Here is a 21,917-nt window from a genome sequence, read left to right as displayed (position 1 = left end):
AATACAGGCCAGAGTACTGATGACAGGGAAATGGAAGAACACATTCCAGCTAATTTAGTCTATCATTTATTGAACAAGAAGTATTATTTTATTCTTTGATATGACTTAAAACGACTTAATTACCCTCTGCTCATATTTAAAATCCTCTTGATTCCTTAGCAAGAAATAATACCTTTCTATATAGGGATGGAATATTTAGCCAGATCAAATTTAAAAAAAAAAAAGCACTGCATTTCATCACAAGCTGTTAAAGCTATTATTTTCTACTAGGTGACACCCCGTTTAACATAGACCATATTGTTAATAGTTATGGGATTTTATTGAATTAATGAGACTGTTATCATGTAGTAGAATGTCTTGCTGAGTTAATTGAAACTGCAGAGATTATATAAATGGTATTAATGAACTTTGACTGCCTGATGCCTCAGCTTTAATAAAGACTGCTTGGTGGGCTAAATGAACATAGGCAGATAAAAGAACAGGTTCAATTTTGTGAGCCTACAGGCTGTTGACAAAGAAAACTTCTTTACCTCTGTTTTCAACTAGTGTGCATCAGTAGCATGGTAGTTCCAGGAAGGGATTGCTAGAGGATTAAGAGGAGAGGAAGTGCAGAAAATTAAATTAATTTGGATCATGAAAAACTGTTGATTTAACCTCTCGAAGCGTGTTCAGTATATCACCCAAGTCTTGCAGTGCTGCACCATGTCCACAAAATAGTAACTGATTGTGGTTGTCCTCTTTTGTTGTGGGCATGTGTTACTTTTATTAGGAGCTGTGCTTTTTTCTCACCTCATTTTAAAAGTGTGGGTTTGTTCGGTTGGATTTCTTAAATAATAATGCTCCTTTTAGCTTGTTAGTAAGATTCTACTTTTTTGTCCCTGTGCTCCTCTCTTGCTAGATAACATTTTTTTCATGACCATCATTACCCTTCTCTGAATTAGCTGAAAAGAAATGGTTTATAGTCAGCTGGATATGTTTTTTCCTTCTCTTCTCAGATACCTACCTAGTAGTCAGTCTCCCTGGTGTAGTGTTTTTACCAGACTCATGACCCACTTCCCATAATAATAATAATAATAATAATAATAATTTCCACTACAGCAAAGCATAGCATATTTTTGAGCAAATAATGAAGGTTACCGTTAATTCATCAGTAGCAGATCATCTCCAAGTTTTTGCCTCCACAGTGACCTGAATACAAAGCCCAGATTAACGAGTTTGTCTTCATATGCAGTTTCCATCATGGGGACTGATCCTGTTGACATCCATGAGAATTCCTCTGTCTTGCTTTTATGACCATATACAAAAGATACAATTGCCATTAGAATTATAAAACTTGGCCAATGAATGAAAACTGATACTTCTGTCTGTCAGCATCTGTCCCTACCCAATTTTATCTTCCAAAATACTTGGAAAAAGTTGTAGTTCCTTGACAATTTGCATGCTTACAACATTCTGTTGAAACTACTACATAGCATCAGCATTACAAGAAGCAATCAATAATGTTTGTTTAATATGCATATATGCATGCAAGCTTTCTTTGTTGTAGGGTTTCTGGGTTTTTTGGCCAGTGTGAAGGAACATTTTCTTTGATGAGTAAAAATATATTTGTATCCCTAGTCTAATGGCGTAGAATGTTGTGGAGCTACATTACAGTTTTTAAAGGAAGAGTCTTCCCTGGGATCACTGAATTTTTAAATAGCAGCTGTAAATGTAAAATCTAAAGAGAATAGTGTATTGTACTTAAGAAAATAAAAAGCTACCCTTAGAGCTCTTCTGTAAGACTGGTGACAAAATTCTGGTCCTAGTTACACTGAAAGGAAATAGTGAAAATTAAGCTAAATCACTAGGCTAACTATTGTTTGTTCATGGTTTGATTGCCCTTAGAGAAGTCAATATAATTTTGAAATGCATTGATTCACTTGTCATTGTAAGAATGCTATAATTCTGGTTTTCTTTCAAAACCATAGGCTGTATTATGAAATCAATATTTTGTTGTAGCTGGGAAGTGTCATAAAATTATCTGAGCTCTGTCAACTTATTTATTAACACTAAAGAGTTTTAGTAAACTGTAGCATTGAAAAAATATGTGTATGCATATTACACTGGTAGCTTTTCTTGCCAAGCTAAAAATCTCTAAACATTTGAAGTACTCTTGTAACTGAAAGATCAGAGGTATCTTTTTGAAATCCTGATATTTCATCATCTGTTTGTTTTGGTTTTGTTATATGTGGGCAGCCACATTATGATTCTATTTTATTATGGAGTTGATGTATTGTTATGTTGGAAGAATGTGTGATGTGCTTTTATCTTTTATAACTAATTCTTATTTCATGTCCTCTTTCTTTTTCTTCTGCTTATATGTTTACAGCTTAGGTGGTAGTTTTTTTAGATAGTCAAGTTTTCTGGCATTTCCATTTCTCCTATTTCATGTTTAGTATATCAGGGCGAATAAAAGATTAGATGCAGAACTGTTAATTAAGCAAGGGCTGTATGTGTGAAAGTACAACCCTGGTTATTTCAATCTTTTTGCCACTTCTATATTGTCTAATCCTGGACCTTTCTCCTTTGATATGAACCACAATATTTTAAGAAATCTAAACTTGGCAATTTGTAATCTAACCCATTTGTGGTGTTTTACATCAGCTTCTGAAATCAAATGCCTATATTTGGTCTATTTTGTTTTTCCTAACTGAATTTCTCCTTAAGCTTCATCTTTCAAAGTAGTTCAGAAATAGGAAGGGAAAGAAAACATCCAAACTTCAGCCCTGCCATTGAGGCTCTCACAGTCATCTCAGTCCTGAAAAAATTAAAATTAAATTTCCTAGGATTTCTGTTGATGGCATACAGAGAGATCGTCAAAATTATTGTCAAAATTGTCAAAAACTATGCATCCAGGCATACTCAAAATAGGTAATGACGTAGAGAGGGTTTTCACATCTACATCTCGGGACACTTAGGACCACTTAAGGAAAATCCCCATTACTTCCAAGGGATGTAATACAAGTTCAAGGGTTTTGGTAGTTAATGGATCTGTTCAGTACATATGAAGCTGATAAGATAACTTACTGCTGTTGGACACTTCTCAGATGCTGAATGGAGTATCAGCTGATACACCAGCAAAGCAGCAGGGTAGCTTGCAAGCATGTGACACTTCCAGTGTTCATGTCTGTCCATCAGTGAGGGGACTGGAAGAGCAAGTGCAGAGGCTTCCTAGCTTGGAGCTGCACCCATTAGAAGTAGAACAGCTCAGGTGACCCATCAGCTGTCATCTGACTCCTGACAGCAACCCGAAATGTTGATGTGCTTGTGGACCAGTGCCAGTGCTCCTTCTGCAGCAGGATGGATGAGATAGTCTTCCTGGAGCCTGATTTGGGGTTGAGGCTCCACTTGATGAAATAGTTGCATCCTTGAACTGGAGCACTCCTGGCAGCAGGTTCTTCTTCCTACAGCTGGGCAAGGACTTCATCCAGAACGAGGCCCAGCAGGGGTAGCCTGGGCACTTGGCATCAAGCCCCTGCTGTAACTGGTGGTTTTGGGCAGGGGTCAGGAATTCCCTCCCCTTAGAGTGATCCTTGTGTCCAGAGGCAGACAGACAGATCTCGATCCTTCGTCCCACATCCCTTCCATCACCAAAGGACTCCCTTCTTTTGTATGGCTGATGCCTCCCCCAGCCTAGGGCTTTCATAGCTCTTACCTGCTGTCCTAGTCCCAACACTGAGATCCCAGCTCACCTGGGTGACCCAGCCGTGCTTCTGATGCCAGCCCAAGCCCTCAACTGCCCACCCATGTTTTTTGTTCTGAGTCCTGCCTATTTCTATGCTTTTTCTGTATCTTAATTTAGATTGCATATATAAGTAGTACTCTGCAGTGGAACAGTACCAGGTCTTCTATGCATTGTGTTTAATGAGTTTATTTTGAATATTGACATAACAACTTATGAGAAACTGAAAGAGAACTGAAAAAACCCAAAACCTCATTTTAATTCTCATGTCGTTAGAAATTAAAGTTTCATTTTCTTTCCCAAATAGCTACCCTTGTCTCTTTTGGAGCCTAGTGTTAAACTTTTATCTATGGTTTTGGAACATTATAAAGTACAAAATAATTTTACATTTTGTAATTTTTCTCTATTGCAGATCTCTGTACTGTAGATCATTATTATAATTATCATAAATAAAATTCATATTTATGAACACAGATCTTGAAGTAAACTGCCAGGTGCAGGGTTGCCTACCATTGCCAATTTGTTGTGTGTTGTGTTAGAAGAAGGGAGACTAACTTGTTTCTGTATATTATAGAAGAATAAACACTTGGATTTAATCAGAATTTAAGATAAAAGCCATTGATTATGAAACCGTTCTGTTAACAGTGTGAATGAATGTTCATGTTTTTAGTTAGTCTGCACCTAATATTGCTGTCTGCCTTATGCTGTGCATTAGCAACTGTTATATGACTGGAAAATCTAAATATACTTTTGCTTTTCCTTTTATGTTTAGGGCATGCATGAACTTCTAGCTCCCATTGTCTTCATCCTACATTGTGACCACCAGGCTTTTTCACATGCCAGTGAAGCTGCACAACCAAGGCAAGCATTGTGTTTTATTTGTATAAAAATTGTCTTTCTTTAAAAAATTAGTTGGCTGAATTATAGCTTATAAATATGTGTTCCATAATTGTTTGTTTATAATTCATAAATTAATATTAGAAATCATTGCATCCTTGTGCTTTGATGGGAATGTCCTTATTTCATCTTTCCTACTGCAGCTTCTGAGATTTAGACACTGGCCTCTTCCCAGATATTGGCTGGTGAAAAAATGGGGAGACAGGAAATCTAAGGAAAACTTTAATCTCAAAGCTTACCTACTTACCTATCATTCTACCTCATCCTTATTGCCAGAAGTGGTTTTGTTTTTGTCTACTGTGGAGAGTAGACAGATTAGTGAGCTCCACTCGAGTAGACATCTTACCACCAACTCTCTTTCCTCATATCTTAAAAGGGGAAATAATCATTGAAGACAAATTGTTGGGATTGATAGTTCTTTCATCACCTGCAGTGTTGTAGTTGTGATATCCAGCTATTCTTTGACTGGATAGTAACATTATGTTTACCTTTTGATCCTCCATTCCATCCAAAAGTGTGTATGTGTGTATGCATGCAGTCATACTCATACATACAAAATATTGCATCACATGGTTGTCTGCTTTTATTCTTGCCCTATATGTAAGGGTTTTGTTTTGATTGAAAAAGAAAAAAGAAACTGGTTTCATTCTTGTGATATTTAGGACATTTCGTTTGGGTTTTTTTGCACACTGGAGTCCAACAGTGAATAAAAACAAATTTAATTATGTGTGCAATATAATAGAACCTCTGTAGGTACCCCACAACGTGACTGCCCAAAGAGAGTTAAGCATTAAGATGATTATTTACAAGTGTGTGTTTTTATTCAATGTCTGTCCTTAGGTATCCTAAAATTACCTAGAAGATGCTCTTCAGTGCTAAACAACTTAAAATAACCATGTGTTATGTACAGCATTCTGTTCCATCCCCACTGAAAAAGTAGAGCTAAGCAGCAAAGTAGATGGAAAAGAGGTGCTGTCACTGATTAATTGCTGTTAAAGTACAATAAAAATACAGGCTATTAAAACAAAATAAATTAATGTTTTGATACTGCATATTTGACCAGTAACCATATTTTTTTTTGTTTGGGATAAACAGTGATAGATTGTGCAGCAATCAATTATTCTAGATCAAGCATATTCAAATAATACATTGTGACATTCAGTAATTTGTTATTTGGAATAATTAGATGGTTACTTCATTGTAGTGCAGACAAGGCAGCTAATTTGTTTTTGATCTTTATAAAAAGGAAAGACTTCATTTGTTCAATGGAGTTGCTCTTTTTAATTAAAAAGGCTAGTTTTCTCATTTGCACTTTATATGAAAGTTGGCTTATAAATACATAATAGTACATGGAGAACGCTGACCAAAAATAAACATTCACATTTGGATTGTTCACTGTTGCCTTTTTCAGTGAGGAAATGAAAGTTCTTTTGAATCCTGAATATCTGGAACATGATGCCTAGTAAGTTTTAACAAGTTTCTTTACATTTAATTTGCTCTTATTTGTAACTGACACCATTATTTAACACCAAGTTTCTGGGTTGTTCCCTTTCAGTGCAATGTTCACACGTCTTATGAAAACAGCAGAACATTGGTTTTCAACTTTTGAACATGACAGTCAGAAGGTAAATATTGCTTTAAAATTTACTTACTGTGTTTTTAAGCGAATGTGATTTTAATATGATTGATGTTCTTTAAAGCTAGCTAGACATCTCTTAACTTGGTTAAAGCAGTCTCAAACAAGGTTACAGTCTTTAAAGGTTCTTCAGAACCTTTGGTCATAAGCACTTGTGGAATGTCTTCAGGTGAGAGTTCCTATCTGTTGAAAGATCATTTAGTAATCAAAAGGCAAGAGTAAGCACAGATTTTTCTGTCTATAAGTGATGTCCTTGCATAATATTTGAAAGATTGCCTGTCATAGGCACTTCTGTGTGCCAAAAACCCATGCAAATGTGAAATAAATGCCTGTAGGTAAAGTATTAAGGCATGAATTATTTTCAGCTGTTTACAAACAATTTGCTTTGAAGCCAAAACTTTAACCATAGACTGTCAAATGTCAGGGTGTATCTTTCCTTGACACAATCACTCCGTTTCCTTCATTTTTTTTCTTAACCTTAGGATATTCAAACAGAGGAAATGTCTGTGCCTTCAAATCTCTGGTGTATCTGTATGGACACTACTGACTTTAGTATGTTGCTGCTTTCCTAAAAAAGCTTTTGCAGTGTTCTGGGTTTGGTTGTACAGAACCCTCCTTTGCAGGGGCCTTCTGGAGACCATCTAGTCCTTGCCTGAATTTTTTCGTGCATGGCAGGAAGGACAATTCCCTCAGTCAGTTGCTCAAGATTTCCTTTGACAACTTCTTTTCTTGTCTCTTTTCATCTCTATGTTTCTCTTTTTTTTTTAATTCTGGAAAATTATTTGTGCGATGGAGCGTATGTGTGGAGGCTCTAGCAAAATATTATTAACAATATTACAGGTATTGCCGAGACTTTCAGTGTATTATATCATAAAAGAGCTGGCCTCCCAACTTAGTTTCAGTTTGATTCACTTCACTATTTTTCACCTGGAACATGGGGAGAATATCTAGAGTTAACAAAAACTTCATGAGAATTCAGTTGGTTGTGGATGTCCATATGTGTGCACCTAAACCTATAGCTGCAAACTGGTTTGAATGGTGGTTTTGTCAGTCTAATGAAGAAAAAGTTGTTCACCAAAGACTCATTTAAAACCATCTATTTCCTTTAAATATTTAAAATATTACATATTTTGTCAGATATGGAGCACTGGTGTCTTAGCCTAAACTATCTACAGTTATAAATTATTTGAATTTTTATATAATTTCAGTAGCTAGGGATAAAGCATATGAGATACAAATTTTATTAAGTTACTACATAGGAACTTTTATTTCAATAACAAGGCTGTGAGATACGTTTCTCTGAGTGTAGCTTTTCAGAATTCAGTGTATTCAAATGTATTTGTTACAATTTCTGTGACAGAGGTGGTAAAGTCTGCAGTTGAATTTTATTCCAGGAAATAAATAGGTCTGCTTACAGATTTGCAGTGCTTGGGTAGAAGGTGAAAGTTTACATTGCCCTTTCCAGTCCTTTCATGGCATAAAAAATTAACAGAGCAAAGCAAATGGATTAATATCTAGTTGTTTGTTCTTGTTCTTTGCAAACATGTATAATCTTTAATAATCCTTTCTTGTACATATGCCTTTTACAATCGTGACTTTGAGGGTTTTCTACATAGTAAAGTGTGAATCTTCACAAAGGAAGCAATGAAAGTGTGTGCTCTGAGAGACATGTTATATTTTACAGCCTCTAACAGTTGTTTCCATTACTCCTAACTGCCATTAGAGGAGCTTCTCCAGCTACTCCATTCCCTAGTGGTTAATGAGAGAAATCTGTCCTCAGTTTATACTTGTACAATGTCCTAGCCTCTCTTTACTGCTGTAGCATTTGTTTCCTAAATGCATGAATATATCAATTGTATCAACTACCAGCCATTCCAGTTCGTGTTGTGGTAGGTAATGTTTTGTGACAGGACTTGGTGGCTCTGTTCCTAATACTTTGCTAAAGTTTTCAGCTGCATTTCACTGGTATTCATATTTAAACTGTTCTTAGGGGTGAATCTGGTGCTCTCCTATAAAAAATACAGCACATTCTGAACTGTCCCTCATTTTTTCTTTCTATTGTGAACCGCATTCTTTTAGTATTGATCATTTATATTTCATGTTAATAATAGATGACTGAACACATGCACTCAAATCTTTTTGCAAGACCTGAAGGCTCACAAAAAGAAAATGGGTGTTTTCTCTCACATGGCAAATGATAACATAGTGAGTATGAGCAGGAGCACAGCATTGTGTCGTCCGCTTGGCTTTAGGCACAAGCACTATGAGTCATTTCTAGTTAAACATTTTGGCGGCTTGGTTTTATTAGTTTATTTGAGCATCTTTCTGTTTGGGCTGTTTGTTTCACACCAGCTATGTGATTTTTGGAGCAATTTCAACTGACTAGAGGTATTGTCATTTTCTCAACCAAATTGCATGAGAGGAGAAAACAGACATGACTTTGTTGCACTCCAGTCTTCCACCGAGCTTCTTGGTGGAGTACACAGAATCAGGAGGCATGGACAGGCAAGGCTGAGTTATTGGCTGCAGCTGCTTTCTCACAGATTCTGTCATGCCTTGAAGATTTCTGTTAATAGGGTTAATTTCTGAGATGCTGATAAACTGCATTTTGATGGATACCATTTACTTATCTCATGCTTTTAGAAATGGCAAGCCAGCTTATACTATTGGATACACTTAGCCATGTTTGATAGTCAGTCAGTCTGACAGTCAGCAATGTGTCAGTGCTGCATTATGCCAAGGTGCACAAATGCTGCAAGTGACAAATAACTCCAATTCTGGCACCGTGGAAGCTTGCATTAGTTTTTGATACTCACAGTCTTTCGCCAGGGTTTAATAATCTGTCTTGTAATTTTGTAAAGATGGCTTGAAACCCACAGACAACTAATGGTGTAAAGACTAAACTGAGTAATAGCTAGTCTTTTCATATTACAAGTTCAAATAAGCAGAGGGATTCTGATGTTGAGCTTTCCACATAAGATTTTATACCTATAATAAAGAAAAGCTTAAAAACACAGGTCTTCAGAGTCATGAGAGTTCTGAATGCATGAAGTGGTGAAGCTGAAGTTAAAGTCAGTTTGAAAAAGCCACGATAAAGTTCATACCCCAGGTGTGTGCCAAATGATAGAATATGCACAGCCTACAAATACATAAAGTTACAGACTTTTATGATTGGTTTCAAAGATAAATCCATATGTTTATGAAAAAAATAAATATAGAGTGACATTTAACATTAAGGCAATATTACCATATCAGGCTTTAAGAGTGGTTTTCTGTATAGAAGAAAGTTAGTGGATACCTAAAATATTTTCAATATTTTGCATTCTTGCTTATGACCAAGAAAATAGTGAATTGGATCTGAAATTTAAGAAATAGCCATACAAGGCAGAAATAAAATTCAGGGTACAAAGAATGCTGCCCAGCTTGGTAAGAAAGAATTTACTAGAATAATTTTAAAAATAAGGTAAGAGAAATGTCCTTTCTCAATGCACTTGCCATTGTGAAGAACTTTGGTATTTAACTAAGTAACAGCATTGCCTATTGGCTTCTAAGACAGTAGATGTTTTATTTTAAATTTCTGTTTGTTAGAATAGCAAAGATTTTGAATAAATACATGCTATGTCAGTGAGCTTTCTCTGACAGTCTGAGGGAGCTTTTGTCAAGTGATTTGCTGGAGTATCTTAAATGAATATGTCTTGGTACCACAATACCATGGTTAATCTACCACACCATAATAGACAGATCAGTCCCTTTGCTGCAATTGCCATAGCAAAGCAACAATTAAGCAGATTTTAAGATACAATTTATAATCAATCAGGTCCTTAAATAGAAACATATTACCTGAAATCACTGCTCAACATTCTACCATATTTTTTTGCAGTACAGAAATCGACTAATTAGGAAAAGGTACTTCAGGCAAAGAAGATCAACACAAAAATAGACTTTTTGGTAGACATTATTAAATGTTCACTGCCCATTTTTATGTTAAACCATGTTGTAAGTGATTTTGAAATAACCATAAGAAATGACACTGGGAATAGCTTACACAACAAAACCAAACTTTCTTTATTATTGAATGTTAAAAATAATGCTCTTTATTTAATATTGAAACAAGTGAATTTGTATCTAAACAATGTAAAGTGCAATGAAGCCTCCAGAAATTATTAACGCTTTGAGATAGATAATGATTCTCTATTAATATAGTGAGCAAAAGTGTAGAAAAACAGCAACTGTTTTTTCAAAGTGAAGCTTTTGGGTCAGAGGTCATGATGACAGATTGTAGCAAAGTCATTGCAAAATTCTTCTCTTCTTACTGTTCCTATATTCCCTGTTCTATAACCTTAACACTGTTCCTAACAGTTTAATTCTCTATTTCCCTGCACCCCTCCCCCGTCTTTCTCTTGATAGGTTTGACTTGTCCTTTTTTTATTTTTCATTCTCCTTTTTATGTTTCCTATTCAGTGCAGTTCATTACTTGCTGCATTTCTTTCTAGCATTCTGTCTTTTTTTCAATAATACTGCACTCTTTTGCAAGAAAAATGAATTTAAAGCAGTTTGTGTTCAAGGATGCTAATTCTCCACTGGTTTTCACTTGATGTGTGTTGTGTTGTAGATCATGGCATAGTTTGCACAGCCCTCAGGTCCAACCAACTGCTGTCTCATTGTTCTATTTCTCTTTTCCTTTAAAAGTTTCTGATGCTTTGTCAAAGCTGTGTAGGTTTTAAGGTAAAGCCACCAGATTTTCTGTGCAAGGGAAGTCTGTTTAGAAAGGATTGTTTTAAAATAAGTTACTTCCTATTTGGTATGCAATTTATTGTCCTCTGAGGGCATATATTCTCTACTGAGTTACCATTCATCTGCTTTATTCTGGACTGACTCAGACTGCTGATATTAAAGCTAAAATAAAGCTGTCAACACTTTGTCAGAGCATGAAAAGTAAAGCATGCACGTAAAAATTGATGTGCAGAATGGCGGGCACTCCTTGGCACTCCTGGGAGGGGGAATCCCACAATACCTTCCACAGAAGTGGATGCTTGAGATTCTTCTTCTGCTGTAAAAGAAATGAGTTATTACTATGTTTATTTGGAAGCTGGTGTTTGCAGCCAATGAAATCTCCTGCACACAATCCCTTTAGATAGTAAGGCTTCATGGTTTGTTCTTTTTTTCACCCTGTTATCTGTGTCTGCAGGAGAAAGATGTGATGATAACACCTATGCCCTTTGCAAGGCCACAGGACTTGGGGCCATCTATTGCTATTGTAGCAAAAGTAAATCAAATTCAAGATCATCTGCTGAAGAAACATGATATTGAGCTGTACATGCATCTGAACCGACTGGAAATTGCTCCACAGATTTATGGACTGTAAGTGTTTGCAAATCATTATTTAATTTAATTTCTTGGGGGTTTTGTTTCACTATATTAGGAAATTTTTCTCCTTAAATGTGGATTAGACGAATGGGACTAAAAAGAAGTACTTATCTCTTAGAACTGATTTGTTTTGCGGCATTCCAGTAAATGCCACCCTACTGCTGCAGTTGTGACACTGGCATTTCCAGTGCAGATAAAGTCCATTCAGCTGCATGTTAGAGACTCTGATGAAGAAGACTCCTGTACTTTCTGATTCAAGTACAGAGTCTACTTGGAGTTCTCCTGTAAGAACACATGGGATAATAGGACATAAAAAACTATTAGCATTGAGTGGTTTATTTACTTAATTTTATCACCAGTTTAACATTAGTGAACTTTTCCCTATTGTGTTATGGGGTTTTGGATGCTGGTTATATAGGGGGAGTGGCATGCTAAAAGTAAAGGCATAGGTATAATAAATTGTCTGTGTAGAGAGTCAGCCCAGGTATTCCCTTTTCCATGAAGCTGCTTCATTTCCAGTCAGCCAATTGTGTATTGAATACCTCCATTCCAGGGGGGCTCACTGAGCCAGATACGACTTTGGATATGGCCTTATCTATGTGTATGTGCAGCACTGAATCTAAACTATTTATAGCTGCTGTATTCAGTTTGGCTCAACACAGTGTGCAACTTGCATGAATGATGAGTAGTGGTGAAGTGACCATGGTTTTGAAGAAGAATCTTGCCTTCATTGTCTGGGATTCTAGAAATTTGATTCATTTTGATCATTCCTTAAGGAGTTGGCAATCCGTATATGCAGTTGCAGGGACAGAGAAAATGACACTTTTAAATTTTTTAATTTTTTTTTGCAGTGATTTAAAGTAAGATTGATTTTGCCTTAAATTAAAAAAAAGTTATAGGTGCGAATTTCCAAATGCAGTTGTGGATTGTAACAACTCAATAGAAAATAGAGAAAGGGAAGGAAAAGGTGACTGTGTAAATGTCAGGCCATAACTTCAATACTTAGCACTGAAGTCTAATTTGATGTTACTGTAAAATAAAAAAGTGCTGCAACATAATATACTCTCAAGAGAAGAGTTGCGCTACTTATTAATAACTTATATTAAGAAGATGAATGTAATTCTACAAATCTTACTTAAATACACTCTATAGATATAAGTTACTTATGGGGGGAAAAAACAAGCCAAGCAAACTCAAGTACAAAGAGGACAGATTGTCCTATTTCATTATTTTTTGCATAGTGTATTTTCTTAATATCTTCACTAGTGAGGAAGAGAAAGCAAACATCCCTAATAAACTTCAGGGGTAGTAATGAATAAGTAGGCTGTATAAATATCAAGGGAAACAAAAATGCGTTGTTTCATTTATGAAGACTTATGAAAACAAAGAGAGAATAAAATAAGTTAAACTTCAGAAATTTGCAAACAGATATTTTGGGGCAAAAATAATTTGAAATGTAGGTATTCACGTCAGTTTAAGAGTTTGCCTTTCAGTAAGAGAAATAATTGGAAGAAAAAATTATATTTTAGCTCTAAACATAATATTATAATAACAGAAGAATGATTCACTGTGGTGTGGCATAAATAGAACTGAATCTGAATAAAGAAATTTACAGTTAAGAGAATGAATTATGAGAGAGAGCTTCAGGCTGACTATCAGGAAAACCTTACTAACAGGGAGCTGTTAGACTGTAAAATAATATATTAAAATTAACAAAGGAAAAGCCATCAGAATGTTTTAAAAACAGGCTTTGAAAAGCTCTCAGAAATGGGTGATATCATAAAGACAGAGTCTGCATTGGTAGAAGAGGAAAATAGGTTACCTGTGAGGTCATATCCTTTTCTGGTTTCTGATTTGATATAGACAGGAGAAAAAGGAGGGGAAAGGAGCACGACTGTGTTGTATTATTCTCACCTTTAATGATGTCTGGACTCTTCGGAGTAATAATTTCCAGTAGTGAGCCCACTGACAGTCTGAGACACTGTATCTTTTCCCATATTTAACATTTCTTGAACTAGAAACAGCATTTCTTAAACAACATTGTTTATCAATAATTGCTTAACCTAACCCAACTGCAGAATTCATCTGAGTTTTTTGCTAAGGTTTGTTGTTTTGCTAAAGATATACCAACAATAAATATTCATCTGTCAGCCTTGATACCACTCAAAAAAATACACAAATGGTGGAAGGAAGACTGGGAACTTTGCACAAAAGATACTATGGTGTTCCTAGATCAACATGGAAGTCCTGTATTTAATAGCAGTCTACCATAATTTGCACAAGTTATGAAGTTCACTTATTTAAAATTTAGCATTTTATACTTTGCATCCCTCTTTAACCTTCTGGGGCAATGCAAAAACAATCCTTTGCATTTTTATACAGTTGATTCCATCCTTTGGTGTTTTCAAGTGCTTCTTTTTATTTTTCGAACACTAGCAAGACTTGTTCTGCTGGGAGGTCAGGTACCCCTGCTGGTTGTACATTTCCATGTTCAGAAACTGTCCTTTACAATAAAATGTGATTATACACTACCTGAAATTATGCTCACCTGCTTACGAGACCAAGGCATTTCAGTATGCTACAACTCATTAATTGCGGTTGCTGCCCTGTTTTGAAGTTTTAGCTCAAAGCAGTAGAGACTGCCTTCTCTTCCAGAGTGCAGCAGTGAACAGACTTCACATTCCCTGGCTGTCTCATTCCATTGCTGATGGGGAAGGGAACCCATATAGCAGGGTGTACTGGGTCCTGGCTGTGCCTACTTCCATGCTCTGGAAGTTCAAGTTAAATTAGCAGCCTTAGCACAGGAATTTCTGTATTTGGAAATTTTGGGACTGCACTTTCATTCACTTGCAGTCAGCACTGCTTGTCCCTCTGATAATTATTCAGCTGCTATTAATATCAGCTGAAATAGAACCAGCAATACAGAGATAAAGGGTTTGTGCCTTATCATTCCTCAGTCTTCTTTCTTTGCCTTGTCTCTAGCCTAGACCCCAAGACAATGCTTTGCAGAATAACATTGTTTCACTCTCCTGGTAGTACTGTGAATAGTCTAACCAAACTATAATAATTATCTAATCATATCTAATTTTGTGCTTTGTAAAGTCAAGTACAAGAATGGTTTGAAAATAAAATGGAATTGATTACATTAATAGTTCAGTGACATGCTTCCTGATAATAAACCTTTCTCTAAATAAAAAGAAAAAATTACTAGGATTGAACATAAAGATTGGATATACCGAAGAGTTGACAGATTGAATATTCAGTTTAATTTTAAAATTAGAAGAGTTAACAATGATTAATGTCCTAGATTAATTGGCACTCTGATATTAATTTCTTTGACCCTTACATCTAATTCAAGTTAAAGTACAAAATATTGCAAAATGATACTGCGTTTTCTGCAGTGGCCAGTGTTTGCAGGGACAAATTAGGCAGGTTAGGCTCTCAGCTTGAGAAAGGACAGGGCTTGAGGAAAGTCTTCATATACCTGTATTTTAGGACATTATCTTTCATTTAAAGGAATTTGTAGTAGCCAAGTTCTTTTACATTTCACTGAGAAGATGAATCATTTGGAAATGTCCCACATAATATTATTACCACTTTATTTTAGTTTATGTACTGAGGGAGAATTATATTGCAGCAAATGAATTTCTCATGGAACTGCATGCAATAAGTACAGCCAGATCATGTAAATATATATATGATACGGTTGTATAGAAATAATACACAGAAAGACAATGGCAAGGTATGAGGATAAAAAGCTTTATTTAAGAACAGAACTTAAATGTTGGCATAAACTCACCAGCTTCTTCATCCTAACACTGATGGCAGTATTATACTGGTAAAGCAAACTCTTCCTAAGCACATATCCAGCAGTCAGTAAAGCATGTGCAGGAGTGTAAATATTTCATGGTGGCCTTAGGTCAGCACCAGAACCCTCTCAGGACACTGGGCAGTGGTGACTCTGCCTTGCGCTGCTGCTCTGTTCTGCGGCCATCAGTCACAGGGACACTGCCCACTGCCCCTCGAGAGACACCTGGGCTGCAGGCTGCCACTGCCTCGGCACTGCAGCAGGAAAGCCCCCCTCAGGAAGCTCATGAAGAAATACAGAACAAAAGAGAAGGGTGCAAACTAAGTTGCAGGGAACCAGACACAAGTGTAGATCTGAAGGTAGTGTTGGAAAGGTTATGTTACGGTGAAGTCAACAGCAGATGTGCTGTTCCACTATTACTATTCTTACTTGCATTGCTGTGAGCACTGCTGTGGGGCATCCACCTGTTTTAGTTTCTCACCCGTGCCATTATGGTACCAGGCAGTATTCTTTTGCGTAATCAGATTGGTCTCTGGAGGGAGAATTTAAAGGATTTTACTTGTGTAGTAAAGGAACATAAATCATATTCATTGTATCCGAGAAAAAAAAAATAATCCTACTAGTTATCAGAATAAGAAATCTTTGTGATCTACAGAGAAAGTAGGTCAAAGATCAGTATTGCTAAGGAGAACTTCTCAGATCATGTCGGATGCCTGAGTTTATTTTGGATTCTCACACCAAAAGAAAATGAGATAATATATGACATGGTCCAAAACCATTTCATTTCCTCTGTAGCTTTTAATTCAGTGTCATCAATCAATTGAACAGCAATTACAATGAAAGCAGCTTGGAGGTATTGTGCACGTAGTAGAGGAACCACCAAAATCTGGCCTTGCTATTAAAAGGCAAGTGTCTGGCAGTGAGTATCTAGAAATGGGTAAGACTAAGAAAAATACAAAGTCTTTCTAACAAAGCAGTAATTCTCATTTGAATGTCCAGGACCAAATTAATAATGAACTTAGCATCTGGAACTGCTGTTGATTTCCAGTACTTATTTTCTGTTTGAATTAAACAAAGCATTATATATAATATGGATTTTAATGGACTATAAATCCCAGCTTGTCTCTCAGTAGAAGACTTGTTGAGGATTTAGTGCCAGATGATCAGGCTTTTCTAAGAAATGTTGGTGTCCACTGTTTGGTCCCACAAATTACAAGATGCATTCTACTGGATTTTTAGGTAGAGCTTTGGGGGCTGACTCAGGCATCTGAAGACATTACTATGAATTCTGTCTTTCATAATGAAAAATGTACTGTAAGAGGAAACCTTTCTAAGTTAGCTGACAGAAGGAAACATCTGAAGCTACTTCAGGAAGCTACCATGTATTTTGATGGAGACAGGTATTGCTTCAGCTACTGCTGCCATACCAATTGTACTGCAATGGTTTTCTAATTCAAATTACTTCCTCTTAGCAAAAAAGGAATTTAAACGAAGACAATTCTTGAAAATCAGGGAAGGTATCTTACCTCAGGCAGCAAGCAAATCCTGCTTAACTCTAAAAGCTGCTTTTCTTCTGTTTTGAAGTAAGGTTACTCACACTTTCGTGCTCTTAAATGATAGATATCTGTTCCTCATTGCTGAGTTCCTCAAAAAGCTTTCTAGTTCATTGGTTGAAAAAAAGGCGTATTTCATTTTGTGCTATTTCTTGTTGTGTATTAGGTTAAAAATTACAGTATGATGAACTTGTGATTTTATCCTTTTTCCCAACTGTCACAAATAGTATTTTAGTTGTACCTCTGACTTTAAGATTTTAACATGTAAATACTGTAAAAGACCACTCTATAAACAGAATGAAGGATTGGTTGAGTTGTCAAAAGTGTTTGTCAGAGTTTTACTCTCCTGCTGCATAATTATGTGCTGAGATGATAATGAGTAGTACTGGATGTCTGTGAGGATGGAATGCAGATTTGTCGTTTTGATGCTCTTTGATGCAGGTGATGTGCTTCCCATATGAAGTACAGGGAGTTATCTTTATCTGGGAAGGAAACAAGCAATAAAGCTTCCATTTTGACTTCTGTTGCATACCTTGAAAAGAAAAAAAATCTAGTAGCATTAAACATAAATAGGCTAAGAGACCACTGGATTTGAATAGAATTAGTATCTTCTTAAATCTGTGATGAATTTAGTAGGAATATAGATAGGTGCTTGGAAGACTATCTTTGTCCTTTTTTGGTTTTTGTTTGGTTTTTTGGGTTTGTTTTGTTGTTGTTATTGTATTTTTTTTACTTACATAGACAGTAGCTGTTGACTATAAAACCAGAACAATGTCTAGAGAAGTTCTACCAGTAAGGAATTTAAGGTGCCATATGTAAGTATTTACCTCCCTTTTATTTTCTTTATACTTAAATCACATCAGCTGTTCAGATTAACCAGGTACTGTTTAATTTTGTTTCTTTCAATGACATGGAACTTAGTCTAGAAAACTCATCTTCAAAATTGGTACAAAAAAAGCAATAAGTAGGTCAAGTAACTGTTGCAGAAAGTAATTATCTCAGCATATGCCTAAAAAATGAAACTGTGCTAACATGCCCATGCTGACATGATGTTAGGAGGCAAAAGACAGCACTTTGGACTTAAGCATTTGCTAGAAGCCAAGACATTTCCTATAGAATCCAGTCCTGTGGATAATTCATGTTCTGGTTAACCAGTGCTTCGTCCTCACTGCTTATTCTTACTGAGTCTGTATGAATCAAGTTAGTATGGGCATGCAATCACATGTGACTAGCAACTCCTTGATTTTCCTGTGAAGACAGACCTTCAGAAATTGTAATGAGGTATTGAAGAGAACCATGTACACCATCCAGCAGGGAAAGATCATCCTGTCATCAGTCCTTTAGATAAAAGTTAATATCCAAAAGTTGTCTGAAGGCTAATAGAAACATCTCAAAATCTTTTGTGTCATCTTGATCCACTTAAAAAAGAGCCACACAAAACAGACCCTCTGCTGCAATCCAACAAGACCAATGATAATGGATAGTAAACACAATTTAATGAGGAAATTGTAAAATTTAGAAGTTATACCAAACTGGGATCTAGTGGGTAATGCAGCTAAGAAAATTTTGTTTGAAATCTTTAAACAGATCAGCATGAAATATTTAAATGAATAATGTTGGCCTGTTGGAAGCAGAGGTAATCTCATTTAAAAAACCCTAAGGTTTTAGTACTTAGTCATTATTCCATGTCAGAACAAGCTAGGCCATTTTGGATTTTTCTAGGTGGGGAGAAGGATGACAAGGAATTGCATTTGAGAAAAAAGCAATTGGTAGTGAACTGCCTTGAGGTGTGGGATGTCATCTTTAGGGATAGCACAGTCTTCCGTCCAAGTTTCCCTTAGCCTAGGACATGTTAATCATCTGTCTCTTCAGGGTCATTTTCATCTGAGTTCTTCATTTTAGCAGAAAATTATATCCTGAAACCACAATTCATCACTAATGAAAATGTTGTTGAAAATTAGTGAAATAGTAATTCTCTAGGAATATGGCCAGTCTGCATTTTCTCTAAAAGCATCTGATTGCCCAGTAGAATGCAGTTAATTGGGAAAATGAAAGGCAGTATAGAGTCAGCATTGGGAAGAATGCTTCCTTTTTGGGTTTTCTCTGCACCAAAGTAAAAATTCACCAGGTAGTCAAGTCACTCTGCTTCCATTTCAGATACCAAGATTAGTTCTTGGATAGCCTTTTCTACCCCTATAGACAGTAGTCTCCCTGCCCTCCAGCCTAACCAGATGTTATAGATTGAGGTGAGGGGTTTGGGCAAGGGAGGGGGAAAAGGCAGGGAATCCTACAGACAACCTCTGGCAGTTGTTTTATTGGGAATTATTGAGTTAGAAAGATACATAACAGAGTTGGAAGTCCATGCAACAGTAAAAGATCCTGCCCTGAAAATAATGCAACAGTCTGTCCTAATTTTTAAAATGGGTGGGCTGGGTAGTAGTTCTCCATGACCTTGTGAACCTTTTTCCAACATCTTCTTAGAATCGTAGAAGCCTCATCAATAAAAAAAAAATCTTGTTCCAAATAGGTGCATGCCTTGAGTATCTTTTCTGGTTCTGGTGTGGTTTTGAGCAAGAATTTTTAAAAGTACCCTATGAAATATTAAAGCAAGCCATCCATATCCGAAGAATAAAATCCATTAACGCAGGTCACAGGAATAGGTTGCTCAAGAGTAGTGCTGTTAATTAGGGTGCACAGTTTTGTGTAACTTTTGCATATTGTATGAATTCACAATATTTTAGTCTAGGTAAAGCATGAAAAATTATGTTTGAGCAACATTTCTAAGAAAAGAATCATTTCACTGAAGTAAAGCTGTAAAAATGGGGATAATATTTCATCACACCTCATACTGAATGTAATAGCAAGAGGCCCTAAAGAGTTAAGGTACATAACTTAGCAGGAAGACTCCGCAGATTTTGGCAAGAAGAGAAAATCTGTGCACAGCATTGTAAAACGAAATTGTCTAGTGAAAAAGAACAAAAGCAGAAAAGAGTAGGAGCTTTTTTCCAATACATATTTTCAAATCAATGGACGAGTCATACTTGAATCTTCACAGAAAGCCAAGGGTGCTGCCCTTCTATATTCTTTCTCTGAAAACACTCTCAGCACAGCATTTGCATCTTGGTATTGACTGCCAGCGATGACTCCCTTGAACTTCCAGATTGCACTGTTTCTAAGGAAAAAAGGCCATGGGTGCACCTAGACTTTGTTGTTCACTATGGAATGTATTGATAGCAGAACAGCAATTCTTCCCAAATTTCAGGGAAGCAAAATGACCAATATAACATCAGCTTGAGAAGTCCATGACAGGGCATTGCCTTTCACAGACCTTTATACTGTCATCTGTCACATTTAATGATCTGCTTTTCTTTACTTCTTATAACCTTATTTGAAACTAGGACCATGGTTAGCATACTTCCTTTGATTACCTTTTATACACTTTTTTGTCTGAAAAAGTGTCCAATACAATGATCTTTAAATGCCACAGAAACAATATCTTTTTCTCTTGGTATTGAGAAAGGGGAGAGAGAAAATAAAATATTTTTTTTCTGGTTTTTAAGTTCACAATATAATATAATGCAGAAAATATGAGATAATGAAACTCCTGCAGCTTCTGACTGCTTGTTACTCCTGCCAGTAATGCTACCAGGCTTTTGTTCACAGAAGTGGAGAAGTTAGTAAAAAATATTTTCATATTTTGGATAAATCTATATACATACCCACATGTGCAGTGTAGCAGCAGAACTGTGTAACATGCTGTATGATATGAAGTATCTTTACAGTGTTTAACTCAAAATTCCACACATCTAAATGAAGTCTTTCATTGTGTGCAGCACACACAGTGAATGTTGTGTGAGCTGTTGGAGTCTAAGCTTGGGCCTTGCAGTTTATGCTATTTCTAACAAGCACATGTAGGAATTACATGCAAAATCAGTAATACCAGGTTCAGGGGGTTTTTTACTAATGGAAATATAGCTGGCTAGAAGTACATGGGACATTTTGAATCAAAGAATTCTCATTGTCTGACTTATCTATGAGAGAAATCACAAAAGAGTAATATCAACAGAAGAAAACAGTCCTTGCAGAAAACTTGCAACATAATAGCATGCTTAATATCTAGAAACATTAATGATGATGGTTATATTTTTATAGACTGAGCGGTAGAAAAGATAATGGCATCTTTGACTTTAACATTCATATATTAGTATTAATGGTTTGACATGCTACTTATTGAAAAGCTGTTTAAAATAATTGAAATAGATTTAATTCTCCTTTTTCTTACTTCAATAATTGTAATCAGAAAAACCTTTTTAATGGTGTAATCCCAAATCCAGCTGAAGTACGTAGTTATACATCCTGCTTTAATGTACTTCTGAGCTCTGGGGCTCTCATGCTGAAACACATTCCCTGATTTATCTTCTGTCTAAGCTATTCCTTACATTATGACTCTGTGCTGCAGCCTTTGATATTCCCTGTGACATCATGAGACAGCTGTGTTACATTGTGTTTAAGCAGTACTAAACCTTTAAACTTTAAACGAATATTTTTCTTCTCAGAGGTATAAATAGAATATGTAATAAGCATCTGTGGGATATGCAATTAATGTCACTTGTGAGGAAAGGCCTTCATGATGCACTTGGGTTTTGGCACTCTTAAATTATGAGCTCTTTACTACACTCATGGGATAAATTCCATATCCCCCAGATGCTTATTATGTATCTTCCATCTCCCTTAATTCCTATTAGCTGGATTAGTAGTTGTTGTGATGTTGAGGTTTATGGTAATTTAACTGGGGTGGTTCTCAGTGATCAATAAATAAACTTCAAAAGTTTAGTAATTTTTATTTTCTAGCAATTCCAGTGTGTATAGTTGTAACAGTTTACATTAAGTGCTAGTTGGATATACCAAAAACTTTGGTCATCTGTACATACTGGT

General features: G+C 36.1%; 1 protein-coding gene across 5 annotated transcripts in view; it reads left to right on the top strand.

Annotated features, from left to right (window-relative positions):
* The window catches only part of TBC1D5 (TBC1 domain family member 5), a 316,256-nt gene that overhangs the window by 183,364 nt on the left and 110,975 nt on the right, over positions 1 to 21,917 (top strand). For all 5 annotated transcript variants that reach the window (XM_041466381.1, XM_041466380.1, XM_041466383.1 and 2 more), the window contains 4 exons: positions 4,494 to 4,582; positions 6,030 to 6,080; positions 6,174 to 6,243; positions 11,443 to 11,615. In XM_041466381.1, coding sequence (XP_041322315.1) covers positions 4,494 to 4,582; positions 6,030 to 6,080; positions 6,174 to 6,243; positions 11,443 to 11,615 — 383 coding nt within the window. The remainder of the gene's footprint in view (positions 1 to 4,493; positions 4,583 to 6,029; positions 6,081 to 6,173; positions 6,244 to 11,442; positions 11,616 to 21,917) is intronic.

The sequence above is a fragment of the Pyrgilauda ruficollis genome, unplaced genomic scaffold, assembly GCF_017590135.1.
Source record: "Pyrgilauda ruficollis isolate IOZ18807 unplaced genomic scaffold, ASM1759013v1 scaffold2, whole genome shotgun sequence".
Classification (NCBI taxonomy): domain Eukaryota; kingdom Metazoa; phylum Chordata; class Aves; order Passeriformes; family Passeridae; genus Pyrgilauda; species Pyrgilauda ruficollis.
The sequence above is the reverse complement of the archived record's forward strand: the minus strand, read 5'-3'. Positions and strand labels throughout refer to the sequence as shown.